Below are 18,913 nucleotides of genomic sequence, written 5' to 3'. Positions count from 1 at the left end.
TCGGTAAAGAAGAAGTTCATCTTCTCACCATCAACCGAAGGTAAACTTGCATGATTTTCAACTTGTTTCCATACCCCCAAAAGGTTCTTTTTTAGTTGGATGAAAAATCTCTTGCCAGTGGAGTGATACTTTGTTCTACCGATGAAGGAATAGTCTCATCGACATTCTGGTCTCTCTTTCTAATCCATTGTTTTGAAAATTCTTGCTTTACCTCATCTACCTTCTCTTTGCCTTTCAAACTGGGTCCTTTGTTATTTGCCGGTGATGCCTTACTTCTACAAAATTTTGCAATATGTCCAATCTTGCTACAAGCATAACAAGTCACATTGTTCTTCTAAATAGCCTTTCCATATCCTATGCCGGTATGTGTTCTGCATTGATTAGATAAGTGTCCAAATCTTCCACAAACATAACATCTTACATTCATTCTACAATTTTCTGAATTGTGACCAATTTTGTTGCATTTGGAACATTGACCGGTGGGTGCATCAATGTTCTGATAGTTTCTAGATCTACACTGATTTGCTCTATGACCATACTTGTTACAGTTAAAGCATTTCCCATTAAATTTGTAAGCATTAGGTTGTCTTACCGGTTTGTTGTGATCATGATTGTTTGCAGTGCCGAAGTTTTCACCAACTTCAAAGCCAAGTCCATTAGTATCTCCATTAGGTTTCTGATTTTTCAGCATGTTATCAAGTTCTTCTGAACTTTTCTTGAATTTCTCTTTGTGTTGATTTGCAGTAGCCAACTCATTTTCCAAAATTCCCTTCTATCTCATAAGTTCAGTTTTATCATGTTCCATGTGAATCAGATTTGTCTTCAATATATCATTTTCATGACTAAGTCTTAGATTTTCATTTCCAGCATCATTGAGTCTCCTAGTCAAGTCATCTTCATTCTTCTTTCTGTCTTCAATGTCTTTACAAAACCTCATAGTCATATCTTGCATCTCATTCCTCGTAGCATTGTTTTCTTGCCTCAATTTGTTCACAAGATCATTTAGAGTTTCCTTTTCATCATCATCACTCTGCATCTTCTCATGAAGTTCTCTTCTTTTGTTTCTAGCAATAGTGAGATTCTCCTGAAGTCCTTGAATGAATTCCTGTGCAGTCTTCAAGTCATCTTCAAGTTTGATATTCTTCAATTTTTCTGCATCATAATCTGCAAGAGTTGTTTCCAATTGCTTTCTCAAGTTTTCCATCTGTACCGGTGTCAGGATCTCCCTCAAGCTGTTAGACTTTTGAAAACATAGGACCAGGCTCTGATACCAATTTCTAGGATTCCCAAAGATATTGAGAGGGGGAGGGGGTGAATCAGTATCTAACCGGTTAACAGAATTTCTGAATTTATTAAGTAATTTGCATTCCAAAACAATGTACCGGTAAACAAGAATTAATGCAGTATATATGAACAGTAAAGACAACATAGAAAGCACACCATAACACAAGATTTTTGGCGAGGAAACCCGGTGTGGGAAAAACCTCGGTGGGATTTGTGACCCACAATATTCACTCACTGGCCAATGAATGGCTATTACTTACAATGATGAGCCTGCACATGCAGGAAGGCCAACTGCCTAGAGCTCACTGTTCAAATACAAAAGGAAGTCTCACTGACTTACAAAAATGGATTATGAGAATCCAATATAATGTACTGCTACAAAAAGCATCTGCTATGTCAGGTTCAGTACCGGTTTAAGCTCATACAATAACCATAAACCTTTCTACAAAATCTGTCTTGATATTCGCTCTACATATCCATCATATCATATATCCGCTCACCAAATGATCTACAAGATCTCATGCCATGTCGGCTTACAAAAGATATTACAATTAAATACAATATACAATAATCAAAATCCTGTCGGCTAGGATGCCGGTAAACATTATTGTCGCTGCCAGTGTAGAGTCTGCCGGTGCCATAAGATTGCAAGGTTGCCATCAATGACAACACCTTCAATCACTTACAATTCTCATTGGAGTGTCCAATGCCAACACAATAGGCATAAATAGATATTAAAACAAACAAGGATCAAGCCATATTTAAGAAACAAGGCAATCTTTCATTGAACACAAAGATCAACAATGAAACGGGTCTATGCATGTTTGCTAAAGCAAAGGAATGAATGGATAACCACTACAATTTCTTTAACCAAAATTCCAAAGGATCTAGACTATTCAAAATAAAATCTCAAGTCCATACAAAATGAAATGGCATTCCCATTTCCAAACATGAAGCATTAATTAAAATTTAACTCAAGTTCACTCCAAGTAATTTGACTGTATTGCTCAAGAAAAATAACTACTTTAAATAAAGAACATACAGTAAAATCCTTCACATTCTCTGGAAAAATAAACTTACCAAGGTATCCAACCCTATCATTGGAAGCTCATTCTGCAAAACATTTTCATCCTCAACAAGTATTACATCTCCCACCTATAAATAATCAAGAACAAGTGTATCAAAAGATGGATGTAGACTCTGAAATTAAAGTTTGTTGCATGCCTGCATTCTTCATATTCAATATGCTTACATGAAATAAATGCACGTAGCTCAGAATATGTGTCTTGCCTCAAATGATACAAAACCTGACAACCTACATATAGGTACACAGATATATAGGAACTTAAATAATCCATAACAGATACATATTTTTGAAAATAAGCATTTCTAGAAATATAAATTTTGAAGTTTGAACACATATTCAAAGAAGGATATAGCTCTTCTAAGAATGGACAAAAGAAAAATAGAGAAACCCAAAGAAGCATAACATATGCATGAAACATTGTGCTTTTAGATTGTGATAAATCCAAAGTACATGAAAAATATCAGGACAAGAATAATATTGATTCAATCCCAACAGACACTGTCAGAGAATTTTATGATTATCAGACCAGTTGATAATGTAATGAACCCATGAAATGGGGCCACATGTCCTGGACGACTGTGCTGGCTGCCAACTGTGCACTTTTGTCCTTCAGCAGAAAACTCAGAGTTTTGCTTTGTTGTGACAACCAATAAAATATAGTTTTGTAGTGACAACTGACTTCTTGAAGCTTCTTGAAGAAAATCAGATTTTTCTTTGTTTTGTTTTGTGTCTTCTACCAACTTCTAGAAGGGGACCAAATCAGATTTGCTTTGCCAACTATGTGCCAATTGTCTGCCGCTATTTGTAAACTAGAAGTTTCTACCAACTTCAGCCACCTCGCTGCCAACTGTGGTTTGCCTCTTTACAGACTGGCATCTCTTCATCAAAGGCAATCAGATTGTTTACTTGCCTTGCACAACAAGTTATGTACCACCCCAAGTGGGTATATACTGAGGACTCTTTGTTTTTTGGGGTATGCTGAATATTTTGGTTTGCCTTTGTGCACGACTTGGGTCTTGGGACGGAAACCCCAAGAGATCACCACTGCTGCTGTGTGTTGTTAGTCGAGCTCTATATGGTCTTGAGACGAAACCCTCAGGAGCGTGTGTTGCTGTTGAATTCTATATTGAGTTCTATGTAATCTGAAAGCTCAAATTGTTGTTGTAAAAAAATTCTATATCAGTGCAATAGCAAATATATTCCTCATTTTTCAGTTCCTAAGTTGAAACGTGTTTATTGATACTCTAAATCTGTGTAAGCACTAAAAAATCTGAATGTTCTATAAGCAATTTTGAGCTCCTTATAGTGAGTATTTCTTTCTCTAAACCAGTCCTGAATCTATATCATGCAGCCAGTTTGTTTCTTTGAATTTAACAGTTTAAGTAAGTACAAAGATTTAGATCATATAGACCTTAAGGTCCTTACAGATAACATAATATACCTTTAGAGGTTGATAGGAATATCCTTGAGTCGATGTATAGCATCGACCTCTCAGATAATAAAATTGCTTACAGGTGCTTGAGTATTTTTTGGGCCCCCATGTCTTGTAATTATTACCAGTGTACATTAGAGAAAAGTCATAGAAGAAATGACTGCTTATCAGCAAAGGTCATTGAAGGATGACTTGAGAATTATATGCTACACAGTTAAGAATCTCACAAAAGAAAAAGGCTAGTTCAAAAGGCACTACCATAACAGGAAAGGTTACGCCATTTGAATGCTAGTTCAAAAGGCTTCCTAGAAACATAAGATATGCTTATATTAAAATCAGTCATGAATATTGAACTTGCCATCAATAAGTCAAGTGCTACAACTAACTAAGCCCTGAATTTCCACCTATCAGAGGACCTGTACCGCATATGCCAGTGCACAAACTAGGTTCCCACAACAACCCAAGTCAGGGAGCTCTAAAACATACAGTAGGGGTATAGATAATAATGATGTAGATTTTCCCCATGTTCTCTAGCTGTTCTAGTACAGAAATTTTATCATTTGTTATAAAACATCACCAGCTTGACAAGAAAATACAGAATCCCATTATTGTGAATTTTTCCTTCCTTGAACCCATAGCCACACCATCTTTACTGAAAACAAGGGGAGCATAATAATAAGGGGATTAATACAGCATTATAAGACATCTTAATATAAGTATGATATGTCCAAGGAGTTGAGCTTAACTGGTTAAAACACTGGGTTCTCATTGTGGAGACCCAAGTTCAATTCCCAATAGAGACATCTAAAGTGGAATTCTAAGCTGTGACTCTTGGCCTTCCATAGGATGTGGAAGGTCTTGGGGTCAACCTAATCAAACATAATAATAATAATAATAATTCAAAGATATGTAATGGGGATGGGGCCCCCCACTGTGTCCCCACTGGTTCATAGCTCCAGTCAAAAGCTATTCAGGCTTCGGCCAATTATCTATCAAAAATAAATAAATAAATAATAAGTATGATATGTTTTCTTTATTTTGAAGAACATATAATTAAAAACATTCCCTCAAATTGTGCAAAGAATCTTCAAATTGTTATCAATCTATTAAAAAGCTGTATAGTTGGTTATTGCTTCGTGATGATCCTTTCCATGGCCCTTTGGACACTGTTTAATAGTATTTTTTTTTTTTATTGGTTATTGCTTCGTGATGATCCTTTCCATGGCCCTTTAGTATACTGTTTAATAGTATACTGCCAATATTAGAAACATCAATACTATTTGCAATTTTTATTGAACAATATATCACTCAGTATTTGAACACTATAGTGATAGATTATGAGTTGGCCCATCTATGTGCAGTATATATATAGAGAGAGAGAGAGATACACATATGTATGTATGTATTTATAGTTATACATACATACATGTATGCATGCATGTATATATTACCACAATGAAGATCCAGGTTCAATTCCTACAGGAAACAGCTAGGCAAGCTCTTACTGTATTAATGCAGCACATAGTGCATCATGTTATGTGTGCCCAAGAACCGGAAAGTCATTTGTACCCCAAGGCCTTAGGAGCCTGTAAACCCCCATTCACCAATTAAAACAAAAAAACAGATGACAAGATTGAAAGAAATAAAGTAAAACATCATTCGTTGTTTTGTTAAATACTTTATTTATATATTTAAGTTTTGTAATATGCAGCCAGAGCTTGAGGAATCATGTTGATCCCTAGCCTTGTGTGAGGTATTAAAGAAAGGAGAGCAAACACTCGTCAATAGATTTGAATTTGTGTTGGGGAGCATAGAAGCAAGCCCATGGGCCACAAAGAACTTACTCCTTAGCACAAATCCTCTGTCTTAGGCCAAAGTTGCAGTTCGTCCATTAAAAAGACACTGCAGACAGCACACATGAATAGGCAGGATATCAGATGGGAAATATCATCACAAGTGCTTATGGTTTGCAGGTGTTGCTAGAGAGAGTGATTGGGAATTGGCAACCATGTATATATTGAAAAAAGGAAGAAGTTCCTTTAGAGCAAAAGTATCAATGTCTAGAGTACTGATCGGAAGCTACAGAACTAGCACAGGTCCTAGAGGGAGAAAATCTGTGAATAACATGAATGAAAGCTTATGTCTTTACTAAGGTTTCACATTATTTAAAATGGATTTGAACTGTCTTTGAATTATTACTCATGCATAGAAATTGTAGTCAAGTGGAGGGTCATATGGTTGAATATAAAGATGCATTTTTTCCATTTATTGGCCCCACATCACTAAATTTGTTATTTTTCTGGCATCTTTCTAATCCAAGTCGAAAACATAGACAAGATTGTTATAACACTTGGCTTGCATGTTAGAGGCCTCGATCTCAATTTTGAGAAATGTGTTCTTTTTTTTATCTATTGAATTGTAGCAAAGGATTATCACATCAATGACCACAGGTGAAATAAAAAAGGGCACTAAAATTCATTAAAAAAAAGATCAAAAGGTTTCCTGGACTTGTTGGGAAGACTTCTGCATAATGGATTAATTGTCCATGGATTTTTTCTATTTTCATTTTACATATTCAGTTTTAACTAATTCTAATTTTCAGGGGGAAAAGAATGGATTTTTTACATGGTGGTATTTCCTTTTGTTTTGAATCCTAAATGCCAATTTGATGGAAGTGATTATTATACATGATAAACATTAATTCGAAAAGATTATGGTAGATACGTGGCGATCAGAGATAATATTGTGTCACAAATTGAGGGTGAGTATTGCAAATGAGGCTTGAATACTAGTGCAAGACATATACGAGAAGTATGCTAAACCGTAAAATTGAGGTTTTAAATATAAAAAGCTAGCTGTACGTTTTAAAAACATAAGAACAATATGTTGCAGATTATCTCTCTTGCTTTAAGGAAACAAGAAATTGGCCCTAAGCTTGTAGTAAAATTAAATTGTTAAGCTCACTCTTCACAACTTACTGAAATTGCATTAAAATTCATTCATTCACTAGAGCTTGCCAATAAGTAGATAAGTTAAAAGGAAGATTTGGTTAGAATGCTGTTGAATTAAGAACAAACTCCAAAAGATGCAAGAGAGATCTAGCTCTTATTAAGACTGCACTCACTTTTAAGTTTTAACTCCAAATGGGTAGAACGGAAAAAGAAGTCTATTTTGATCCCGAATTACAGCCGAAGAAGTCAACTGGAAGTGAAGGTATTTCATTTGCAACAGAACAAGTCACTATGCAAAGGACCATTGGCACATGAAGAGAAAGCTTTAGCACCAAAGAGACATACAAATGACTTTCAGCTCCAAATGTTTTAGATGATACTCTACAAGAACTACTTGTTCCAAAAGTCTCAAGAGAGGGCTTTCCATGATATATAACATGACCACAATTGGTTATGTAACGTTAAGTTCAAATAACACCCTTGTTTTTTGTGCACACACACTGACATCAGCTGCCACATACATGCTGATGTCAGTTGCCACAAGCACACAGCAGCTGATCTCCAGTTCATGCTAAATAATAGACAGTAAGATTGTACACCAATGTGGAACATTCTCATTGTCTTTTTGTGCAAATTGTTCCACACTAACCAGTCCTGACATGTTAAAAAAACTGCGACTTATATGGGATAGTCTGAATGCAACATCAGTAGTATGAAAAAGTATATAGACAACTCATAGAAGTGGAATTTTGTTATTATTTTGTGTTCTATGCCTAATTTGAGCTATGTTGACCTCGCAAAATATTGGAGATGAATTTTGAGGAAATTTCTACCCTGATTGGAAGGACCCCCCAGTGACATCAGAATATGGTTGAGTGATGTTACCACTCTAAAAGGGTACATGTGATTGTAAGTAAATTATTGGATACGTCATCATTTGTCAGCTTTAACCAAGATATAAGCTGTGTACAACAGTTACTTCATAAAAAACCTCCTTCAATGATTATTTGATATTCATTTATTCACTGCTGTTAATATGTATATCCTGACATAAATATGATATTAGATTTGGAATTAATAAATATTGAGATGGTGTTTATTGTCTCCAAATTTCTCATTATCATCCTGTTGGTTCCCCCTTGGTCTGTAGCAATCCATTGGATGACTAGTATTTTCCTCCTTGGGCATGTAGTTATAATTTGTGGGACAAAATCTTCTTCTTGTAGTCTATAGTAATCCATTGGGGGGATTATATTGTGTCCTTTAGACCATAATCCACATGAGGGATAGATCTACATCTCCAGGCTTGCAAAAATTCACTGGGTAAATATTATCTTCTCACCAAGGTCTATAATAATCCACTAGGTAAATATTGTTCTTCACCTAGGTATGTTATAATACATATGTGGATCTAGAAGATATGACGCTTTACCTTTCCTCCTATCAAAATAATCTGAAAATTTTACTGGATTTAGATTAATCACATTCAATATTAGCTCAAGACAAAAAAGTTCTTTAACCATGTTTGGACTTATTACTAGTTCATAACTACCTATAGAAAATAATTAAATGCCCAAAAATAGTGCCTGTTCAAGCATAATAGAGGTACATAAGTGGGATATTGTCTATTATAAAGTGTATCCAACATGACAAACTGGTCAACATCTGAAACCAGTGATCATTTTATTGTATATAGCTACGTAATTCATTCCCACTTGATGCTTGCCATAGAAGGGCGGACCCAAAATGGGATCCAGAAAAACATTCTTACCATTACACCGCGAGAGGAGATTAAATATTTTAACTTTAGGCTTTAAGATACTGTAAGCACACCATTAAGTATTTACATACAAATCCCACTTCATTGTTGAAAGTAAAATATAAAACCAGGCATAAAACCATGATAAATAGGCATCAAAAAGGTAAATGAATGCTCTATGCATTCAAATGGAGAACTTCAACACATAGCTATAGATATTTTTCACTGGATTTCACAATAGAAGTCAAAGATGTAAATATCTTAATCAGCAATAAATCTTTTGGCCGAAAATTTTAAAAAAATCGGCAATAAATCGGCAAATTTATCGAACAATTGAAAATATATAATTTCTTAAAATATTCTAATATATATTTAATATACACGTTATACATTTATCATTGACTTAAGCATACATCTAATGTGACATATGTTTGTGCATCTATCCTCGTAATACATTTAATATATTTAATTTCTTAAAATTTAGTATACACGTTATACATTTATCAAAAATAAGTATACTTATATTTTAATAATGTTAAAATATATAAGAAAACATAATATATTAAATTTATATTTATACATGAGACTTTGTTTTGGACAAAACATATATAATTGTCTTACCCTAAATTAAACACTGCACAATACACGGCAAATTATGATATCCAATAGTTCATATTTGTCGAATAGTCGAATACACGGCAAATCGCAAAATGTCGAATAGTTCATATTTGTCCAATAGTGCACAATTGCGATTAAAAATTAAAATCGTATATTGTGAGAAAGATTGCCGAAACGCGAAATCTAAAATACACAGCAAATCGCTTTTTTTTTTAGTAGGGTTTCTGTCAGACGCAATATTTTAATTTTTAATCGCGATTTTTTTCACCAATAGTCCACGAGTTTTTGGGAAAAATCGTGCACGATTTTAAAGCCAATTAAATCGGCAGGCCATTTGCCTCACGATTAATCGCGATCTGGCCGATCTATCGCCGATATTTTCATCCATGATAGAAGGCATAAACTAAACTCTCAATTATATATGGTAGCCTATGCTTTGAACACAAAATAATTAGAGCCACAAAAGAAGCCAATTCGAACAAACACCAATTCTTGTCCTTTTGAGAAAGATTGTGATTAGGAGTCAGAAATGATATTCTCTGCTCAAAATGACATTGCTGAGTGTGATAGATGATAACAAGATTTAACAATTGCCTGTACAATTATTGTCCTAGATTGTCAGCTCCTTTCCTCTCAAGAGGAAATGAAGCAGGTTTTCTTTCATTAACTCAGCGAAGAGAATACAAATAGCTACAAGGGAAGAAAAATCGGTCCCTGCAGATAGTACTTGCAACTTTGCAAGAGGGCGCCAGCCATATTTAAAAGTGAAGAATGCAAGACAGATCGTCATGGTTCTGAGAATTAGAGATAGATTGTTTAGCACTAATGGCCTGCCAATAGAGGATACATATGTGAAACTAGAGGAAAAAAACTGAGACAATGATCATGATATTAATTTTGATATAATAAACAGAACCCATGACAGTGGGGTTAGCTGCATAGAAGAGAACAAAGAACTTAGTACTTGCTGCTTTTCATTTTCATTTTCATTTTGGACTCTTACATTACAATGTAATCATGTTTTATGTTCCCACGGTTGCTGTACTTGTCATCATTATAATACAAATAAATGATTATTCGTTGTTTTCAATTTGTGTATGATATAGGTCTTCTATACTTAAGATTACAAGATGTAAGAAAAACATTAGAATCTCCTCCTTGTGCCACTATTTCGTTGACAATGACAAATTGCAAAGGATTAGTACCTTCTTGAAGCCTTGATGGACATCTTTCACATACAAAATATGTCAAAACACCAATCCAAGCTCTACTACATTCACAAAAGGGAGCTTAAACTCTAGAAATGATGTAAACAGGTGTCAAAAATGGTATAATAAAGGGAATCAAAAAGAAATTGAATGTCCTCAAAATTCAAATGGAGAGTTTAAATCAATAACAAAAGAGATTATTTAGTGACTTAAACAAGAAATGGTGTAAACTAATTTCAGTTATATGTATTATCCTATGCCTTGAACGCAAAATACTAGAATCCCCTAAAGAGGCTGACTCTATTAAATTGCAAAACCTTTCTCTTCATAAGGAATGCATTGAGGAGACTATTGGCAAGAACAATAAAGAGGTGCTTGCTCAAAATGATCTAGCTGAGAGAATATATAATGAGAAGATTTAAAGGCTGCCTCTTTTATAATTGGCCCAAACTATCAGCTTCTTTCTCATGAAGAGAATTAAAGCAGATATTCCTTTTTTGACTCGGCTAAGAGTTAAGTCAGGTATGTTGACATTAAATAAGTATTGTAATCTACATATGAATAAAACAAATATTTTTGCCAACATTGTCTTTTTCATCATTTTATTGTCAGCTTAGGTAGTCTATTAATTATATTTTGGCTAGGTATGGCTGGATTTGACTGTTATGTCTTAATTGACAACCATCACGTCTCATAAATAGTAAGTCAGGGTAAAGAAAACCCATGTCAAAGGCCCTCCCTGTAAAGCACTGCATTGTCTTATACAACACCTTGTTGAATAAAGCTATTGTTATCTGAATCTCTATTAACTCCGTTGCACTCACAGTGTGTAATTCTATTTCTACAAGTAGTGTAGCATTTGATGTAAACATTTATGGTGTCATTATCAGGTAATGAACCACAGTCACCCACATGACAGGGGAAACACACTACCTATATGCAAAAAAAGGACTAATGTAGCCAATTGGAGGAACAGCAAACAATATTTAATAAGTAGCTTCACCAAAAGACTTGGATTATTCACTATCAAACCACTAAGGTTGCTGAGCATGAGCACACATTAGTTCAGCTAAGGGATCAAATGTCAACTTCAAATAGAAGAGCTAGAGAGATGTCAATTGAAAGGAAAGAAGGGAAAATCAAATCAAATGAAAAATTGCACAAAATAGAATGAAACCATAGCAGAGCACGATCTAGAGAAGAACACTGAAGAGGTGAATGCACTCTAGGCTCAAGTTAAGCAATTGTAGCAAGCAGGGCAATCTCTTTGGGATCTAAACCAACCAGAGCAACAGCAGCAGGTCCTGTCATGAAAGAAGCAACTCTTTCAACAGCAGTAGCCCCTTTAAGGACATATCCTTCTTCATGGTTTTGTGTTTGATATTGATCTCTGTTACTGAGTTCTGCAAGTACCCTATCCAAACTTGTATCAGTCCTGACTGGTGCTAGTCCTAGTTTGGATTTGGATTAGGTTTGGCCAGGGTTCTGCCCCGGGCCTATGGAATGGACCCAGGTATGTCAAGACCATGGGCATACCTAGCACAAACATGCATCAGCCCATACAGAACTTGCCTGGGACCAAAAACAAAGTCATTTTTTATTTAAGAACAAACAAAAAATTAAGATGAATAGATTAACTAATGGATTTTCTTACTCTCTATTAAAGATGAGGGGCAGAGGCTGCTACAGAGGACTTGCATACTGCAGCTAGTGAGAGTTGCACTAGCACTGCTTGTGATTTCAAACTTTCAATAAAGCAGCTGATGGCATTGATGCTCTTGACGAACAGCACTATGATGGCTTATATTGATTTTCCATGTAAAAATGCACTAATAAAAGCCATTTTGATTTATCTTTAGCATTTAACAATTAACATTGAACTATTTTCCATTGCATTTCAGGGTCAGGATGGTAGGATGTGTTGATATGTTTTTTTATTTTATGCACCTTGGACACAAAATAAAATACAAGTGTATTCTATCCTTCTTAAACAAAGAACCCTCACATGCTATGCAACATGATCAAATGAGATGACTCCAAGGTTTACAATGCAAACTATGCCACATAAATGTTGTGGATAGACCCTATGAAATTGATGTGATTTTGCTGAAATCACAAGGGGACTTAGATTTTACTTGAACTCTACTGGAACATAGACTCTAACTTAACTTTAAAAAATAAAAGGCAAAAGAAGAGGGTTAAGAGATCTAATCTACTCCTAAGAAGGATGATACTTAGATAGACAAATTCCCTCAAACCAAGCTTTGCTTCGCCATGGTAGCAACAACTATGCAAACTTGATGCAATCTTCTAAGGAAATGGAAGGTTTTCACACTACGAATACATCACCCAAATACCCAATGCTAGTGCAACTTGAATAAGTATCCACAATCGAATTTAGCACAATAACAAGGTTTAGGCTAACTTTACACTGTAGCTTACAATCAGCAAACTACAAAAAGTATATACCAAGGAATTCATCACAATATCTTCATTAACATCCATCATAATCAATGAACTCTAATTAATCTTGAGAAGTAACAAGAAGCCATGCAAAATGTAAAAAACAACACAAAGATCCACCATAATCAATGACATCGAGTATTTATTTCCACAAGTCTTGGCAAAAATTTCAAGCTTACTCCTCCTACTCTACTGCTAACTATTTGTAACTATCTGACTACTAATTATTGTCTGTTTACCTCACTGGGTAAACAGGAAGAATACAGAAACTGAACAGCAATGCACAATGCAAATACCAAAGAAGTACCAGAATAAGCTTTCCATTAATGTCAAGAGATGTTCATATTATATTCTGTCGTCAACATTACATGTCCTCCAACACCCGGAGGTGGTACAATATATGACAGCCGAAGGGGTGCGACACAACCGTCGCGACTCCAACTACCTACCCGTCGGCTAACTGACTATCAATAATTAACATTACTAAACTATACATTTTTTCCGATAACATCATCCCCCCCAAAAAAGAAGTCGTCTCCGACGACTAACAACAAAATGGAGACAATGCATATATACACCCAAAACAAAGTCAAGGAGGGGGCTGAGGAAGCGTCCCTAAAGTCGAAGGCTGGGATGCTGGTGTCTGGGCCGCTAGGCGGGCGCGGAGGTCATAAACCTGCTGTGTGCGTGCTGCCACGTCCCGCTCCGCCACCAACACCTTCTCCAAAGCCGTCTTCACCATATGCGCAGCTTCCAGCAACTCCTTCTCCTTGGTATCCGCGGACTCTGTCATACCGACCAACTGAGTCTGCAACAAACCCCGCTCTGCAGTGACAGCATCCAACTCCTGCTGCACAAGGCTCCGCACACTCTGCTCTTCCGACAGGCGGATGTCAACCGCAACCTTCTCTGCACGGGCTGTCTCAAGTTGTGCTAACAACTGCGTCCTCTCGGCTGCCCAGGAAGCCTGCTGTCTGGCCTCGCAGACCGTGGACTCATGCTGCGTCTGCCGCAGTACATAGTAGGCATCCCTGTAAACCTGCTCAATTTGTCGGACGAGAGTAGTCACCCTGGCCTCCACGACGGGCTGAGGCACACTCCAAGCCTCAAGCATTGCATCTGTCTGAATAGCTGGCCACCCCTGTGACTCAAAGCATGCAGCAAAAGCTGTCGAACAGCCTACCCGCATAAACTGGAGGACCTGCTCTAATTCCTCCACAACCTGCTGCAAAGCCCGTGTCTGAGCCGTTGCCACCACTCGCCGACCCCTCGTCACCATATCTGCTAAGTAAGCCTCAATGTCCTCCCCATCCTACCCCTGGATAGCAGGGACGACTTCTCCTATCTCATGCCCTACTGCTGGTACCGGTGTCTCGCCCGATGAATCCTCCAAGTCTACCACCTCCATCAGAGGCTCTCGCCGGGGTGAGAATATAGCAGCTCCTACTGGTGGCATCACCGTCATCTGAAATCGCCGGGTCAGCCAACTCCCCATAGCCTCCACCGATGGATCCGTACTGAACACCTCCGGGCCTCTCTCCACCTCTAAAATTTGTCTCTCCAAGGGCTCCTCCAATAAAGAGGCAGACACAGTCACTACTGCCTCGGATCCCACAACGTCCAATCGCACCTGAGGCTCTGCGTCGACCCCCTCCCTGTACTCCTCCTCTGCCACTACCTGCTGCGGTGATCCACACGACTCCACCATGCCTTCTGTACGTGCCTCTATGGCCGGAGGCAGTCCCGCGGGTGGCGCACTAGCCTGCGGAGGTGGTACGATGGAAGGTGATGCCACCTGCTGCATGGGCCCAAGTGCAACGGGCGTGCGGCCCTCCCCAAAAGTTGGAATCGACGTGCCTCCCACTCCCGCGGATGACCTCACAAGTGTGCCAAGTGGTAGTGAGGGTGGCGCAAACAAGACTCGCTCCCCCGCGGGCTCCATCCTCTCCTCTTCTGTCGCCCTACTACTACTATCCTCCGCCGAATCCTCTTCCTCCGAAGCCTCTTCGCTGCTGGAAGTCTCTCTTCCACTATCAAGTTCGGCTGAGGGGGTCTCTACTATCCTTTTCCGTTTCGCGGAAGAATGACCAATGTCAAGGTGTCTCCAATGCATGATAGGAGGCTCACCGTCTGCCAATGGTTTCTACGGCTGTATCTCCAATTCTGCCTCCGGTACTACTTCTCGCGTGGCCTCCAGAAACAATCTAATGGCATAGTGGGGCATGTAAAACGTGCGATGCTCCATCATCAAGAACTCGCACATCCGCTCTGATAACAATGTAGCCCAATCATACACAACGCCATTCAGAAGTCCATTCCACTTGGAGGTGGTTGTGGCCGCGTCTGCCCTCCGGCGCTGCTCCCTCCAATGCCGCTGATGTCTCTTGTGGTGGTGACCAAAGGTACGGTGTTCTGCCTTGTACCTACCGTGCGGTTAGCTTCCCTTTCGCCGTCACCCGTGCCCGGCTCCCTTCGGTGATCCTCCCTCTGTGGCGTGAGAGCGACTACCGTGCGGTTAGCTCCCCCTTCGCCGTCACTCCTGCCCGGCTCCCTTCGGTGATCCTCCCTCTGTGGCGTGAGAGCGACTACCATGCGGTTAGCTCCCCCTTCGCCGTCACTCGTGCCCGGCTCCCTTCGGTGATCCTCCCTCTATGGCGTGAGAGATAAGTTTTTGAACCGATCTCGAGTCTCTTCAACTAGTTCTCTCTGTAACCTAGTTTCCTCTAGAAACTCTTCGAGGCTTCTCGCTCTACAGTAGTCTGGCGACGCGTAGAAATTCCCCTCGGCTTCTACACCTTCCGTGACACCTCCTTGGTTCCCTTCGGGCAACCCTTCGGCAGGTCGTCCTTCGGCAAGTTGCCTCAGCCTCCGTCTACGTTCTACACGTTGTTCCAGAATCAAAGCCTTCTGCGCAGCCTCCCACTCGTCGGTTTCTAATTTCTTATTTCTGTCTTTATTCAATAAATTGGGCATTAATTGTGGTACAATTTCATGTTTCACAACACATAAACCAAAACACAACACGTCTTTATTAATTCATTCTTTTGTATACAATCAACATAATTCTTCTGCTTCTAATAGTGTTCTTTATTTCTCTCCCTTCACAATTTAAGGATTATTTGTCCTTCGTCGGTCTTCCCTACGTCCGTCATCCTGGCGCTCATGAAATTCTCGTAAGATTTGTTGTCGTCGGTTCTCACGGTAGGTGTCTTCTCTGCGGTTTTGAAGAGCCAAAAATGCTTGAGCCAGAAGGTTAGGCAAATTGCTCATTAACCGATTCACCGCCGGGCTTACACCAAGCCCGCTCCACACAGCATCCTCTGGAACAGCCTCAATGGTGGCTTCCCTCTGTACGTGTGTTTCGATGGCCGCTTGAAGGATGCAAGAGAAATCTTTTGTGAGTGCTCGTTCTCCTTCGAACAGTTCTTGGTGATCCTCGTCAGGTTTACTGCTCGTCCCCTCGGGCAATGGTTGTCCCATTATCCCTGTGCCATGTAGTATATTCTCGTCCCTCCCGAAATAATTTCGGCAACGGCGCCAAATGTTTACCTCACTGGGTAAACAGGAAGAATACAGAAACTGAACAGCAATGCACAATGCAAATACCAAAGAAGTACCAGAATAAGCTTTCCATTAATGTCAAGAGATGTTCATATTATATTCTGTCGTCAACATTACATGTCCTCCAACACCCGAAGGTGGTACAATATATGACAGCCGAAGGGGTGCGACACAACCGTCGCGACTCCAACTACCTACCCGTCGGCTAACTGACTATCAATAATTAACATTACTAAACTATACATTTTTTCCGATAACATTGTCTGGCTATTGTCTATTAACCTTTACAAATGAGAGATTTGAGCCTTATATAGAGGACTCATTACATTTTGAAGGCTCAAATCGATTCTCAAATCAATGGCCAAGATTATACAATGAAACCCTAATCAGGGTTTGTTACAACAAACTCTTCTCTTACCAATGAAATAATTACAATGTTGTGGACACATGTCCTCTTCAGTGTTCTAACCAATAGGAATTGAGGTTAGGTAAGATAAACAATATTTGATGAAGCGCCATGTATCACATGTATGATTGTCTTCCTTGAGGTGAGTTAGGTTCAATGTACCCAGACGTGCTGACTTGGAAGAATCTTGATTGATTGGTGATGAATAGGACGTCACCTCAATGTGCACAACATGTAGATCCTCACAAGTTGTTTGTGATTGAGGCATATCTCTTGATACTCAACATTATCCAAGCCTAGCATGATGAAGATGGAGGTAATGGGACATATTCCCAAATTGTATCATCTAAATGATCAAGTTTCTAACTTTGATTAACTCTTGTAAAACTATCTTCTTCCTTGACCACATCCACTTTCCATCTTCATGCTTGAAAGTTTTCGCCCTTGTGATGTCTTGAACTTGTTCTTGCCTTATTTTCCATCCAAAATTTCTCATCTTATATTGCCTCTTTGTCTTGACCTCCTCTTGAAATGCGGAATATGTTGTTACCCTTGTCTTTGATCCTACTATAGAGTCCTTGTGTGATGCTTGCTTGCGTATTCCACCTTGATGATGTTTATGTTGTTTTTTGAAAATTTTGACTTCATGATGTAACTTGATCCTCGATCTTGCATTGATGCAGGGGCATCTTTATGTTGTATAATCGAGATTAACTTCCTTGTACTGGCAAGTATTCTTGGATTTCCGAAGGAAATTCAAGATTGCCTCATGTTCCTCCCTTGTATATTTTCTCCTTGTGTAATCTTGTGAAGTTCTCCTTGATAATTTGAAACTTGAATCCCTCCTTGATGTAGTTCTGAACTCTTCATTGTGATTGACTCCTCATGTCCCTTTGTATATTCATCCTTCCTAGCATATGTAAATCTTGACCTTGATCTTCCTTCAGCTTGGGTGTGTAGATCTTGAACTCCTTATGTCAAATCTGAAAGAAACAAGCATGTTTGGATCAAACACTAGAAATAAAGACAATATCCACAAAATCACACTTCCTACAACCTTATTCAAATCTGAAAATGAATTTCTAGGGCTCGAAATTGATAATGTTGATCAAATTTAGACAAGATTTCCCTTAAATGAGAAGGCCCTAGCTGGAGAAATTCGCCAAAACCAGGTCTGATTTGTGGAAGGAAATCGTTCTTAAATTTCCCCTAACTCACTCTTGACAAAATCACTCCAATTCAAACTGCAAATTTGCTCAATAAAATGATCAAATTTGCCCAAAATACGGGTTGCTGGTCTGATATAAACTCACACTGCCCTGCTGATGTTGTCTTAAATTGTTTTGAATGATTTACTTCACCCTCCTTTATAGGCGCTAATGCCAAGAGACACACCCCTTTCATCCTTAGCTGACCTCACAAAATGTCTTACACAACATACTATCTTAAATGTCCCCTGCCATTGGTGTCCTTGTGCCCCATTTGACATATACATGATTTCACTTTACAAAAATGTATGTAATCATGCAGTTGATCATTCAAACCTCTATACTCTCCTTTTATACTTGTCTGCTCTCCTACAGCTGTATGCAGTCATAGAATTGTCCATTGTTGAAAAGGGTAACAAAAAAAGGGGACATAACCCTATTTCACTAAAAAACAATGGATGCCCAGTGGACACCCCCTGCCATTCCCATGTCCACAGCATGACAATGGGTACACGAACATGGTACTCGGAGTTGGGGATGCATCCCCATGGAACATAAACATTGAGTTATCAAATATCTGTTGTGTTTACTGTTTAATTTTGTACATTTTGTGCAAATAATGTAAATAGATACAGATACGTCTGTATTGTACAGCTGAATCCAGACATGTCAAACCCAGGAGAAAAACAAATCAGCAAACAGCTGAGCCCAATCCCAAACAGAAAACATAGCTATTTTTGCCGGTGCCCTACCAAAAGTGAATAAATATGGGAAACTAAAGAACAAAACAGTGATAATGATGACCTTAATTTTGATATACTGAGTCTAACCCATCCAACTGGAAATAGCTGCTTAGGAGAGGGCAAGGAACACTGTCCTTGCTTCTTCTTTATTTCCATTTTAGACATCAACTTTTTTCTTTGATAAAAAGATGAT

General features: G+C 38.5%; 1 protein-coding gene across 4 annotated transcripts in view; it reads right to left on the bottom strand.

Moving 5' to 3' along the window:
* The window catches only part of LOC131060156 (uncharacterized), a 223,472-nt gene that overhangs the window by 128,766 nt on the left and 75,793 nt on the right, over window positions 1-18,913 (bottom strand). For all 4 annotated transcript variants that reach the window (XM_059209337.1, XM_057993274.2, XM_057993276.2 and 1 more), the window contains exon 3: window positions 2,365-2,439. In XM_059209337.1, coding sequence (XP_059065320.1) covers window positions 2,365-2,439 — 75 coding nt within the window. The remainder of the gene's footprint in view (window positions 1-2,364; window positions 2,440-18,913) is intronic.

This window comes from Cryptomeria japonica, chromosome 7 (genome assembly GCF_030272615.1).
Source record: "Cryptomeria japonica chromosome 7, Sugi_1.0, whole genome shotgun sequence".
NCBI lineage: Eukaryota > Viridiplantae > Streptophyta > Pinopsida > Cupressales > Cupressaceae > Cryptomeria > Cryptomeria japonica.
This window is presented reverse-complemented; position numbering and strand designations above follow the sequence as displayed.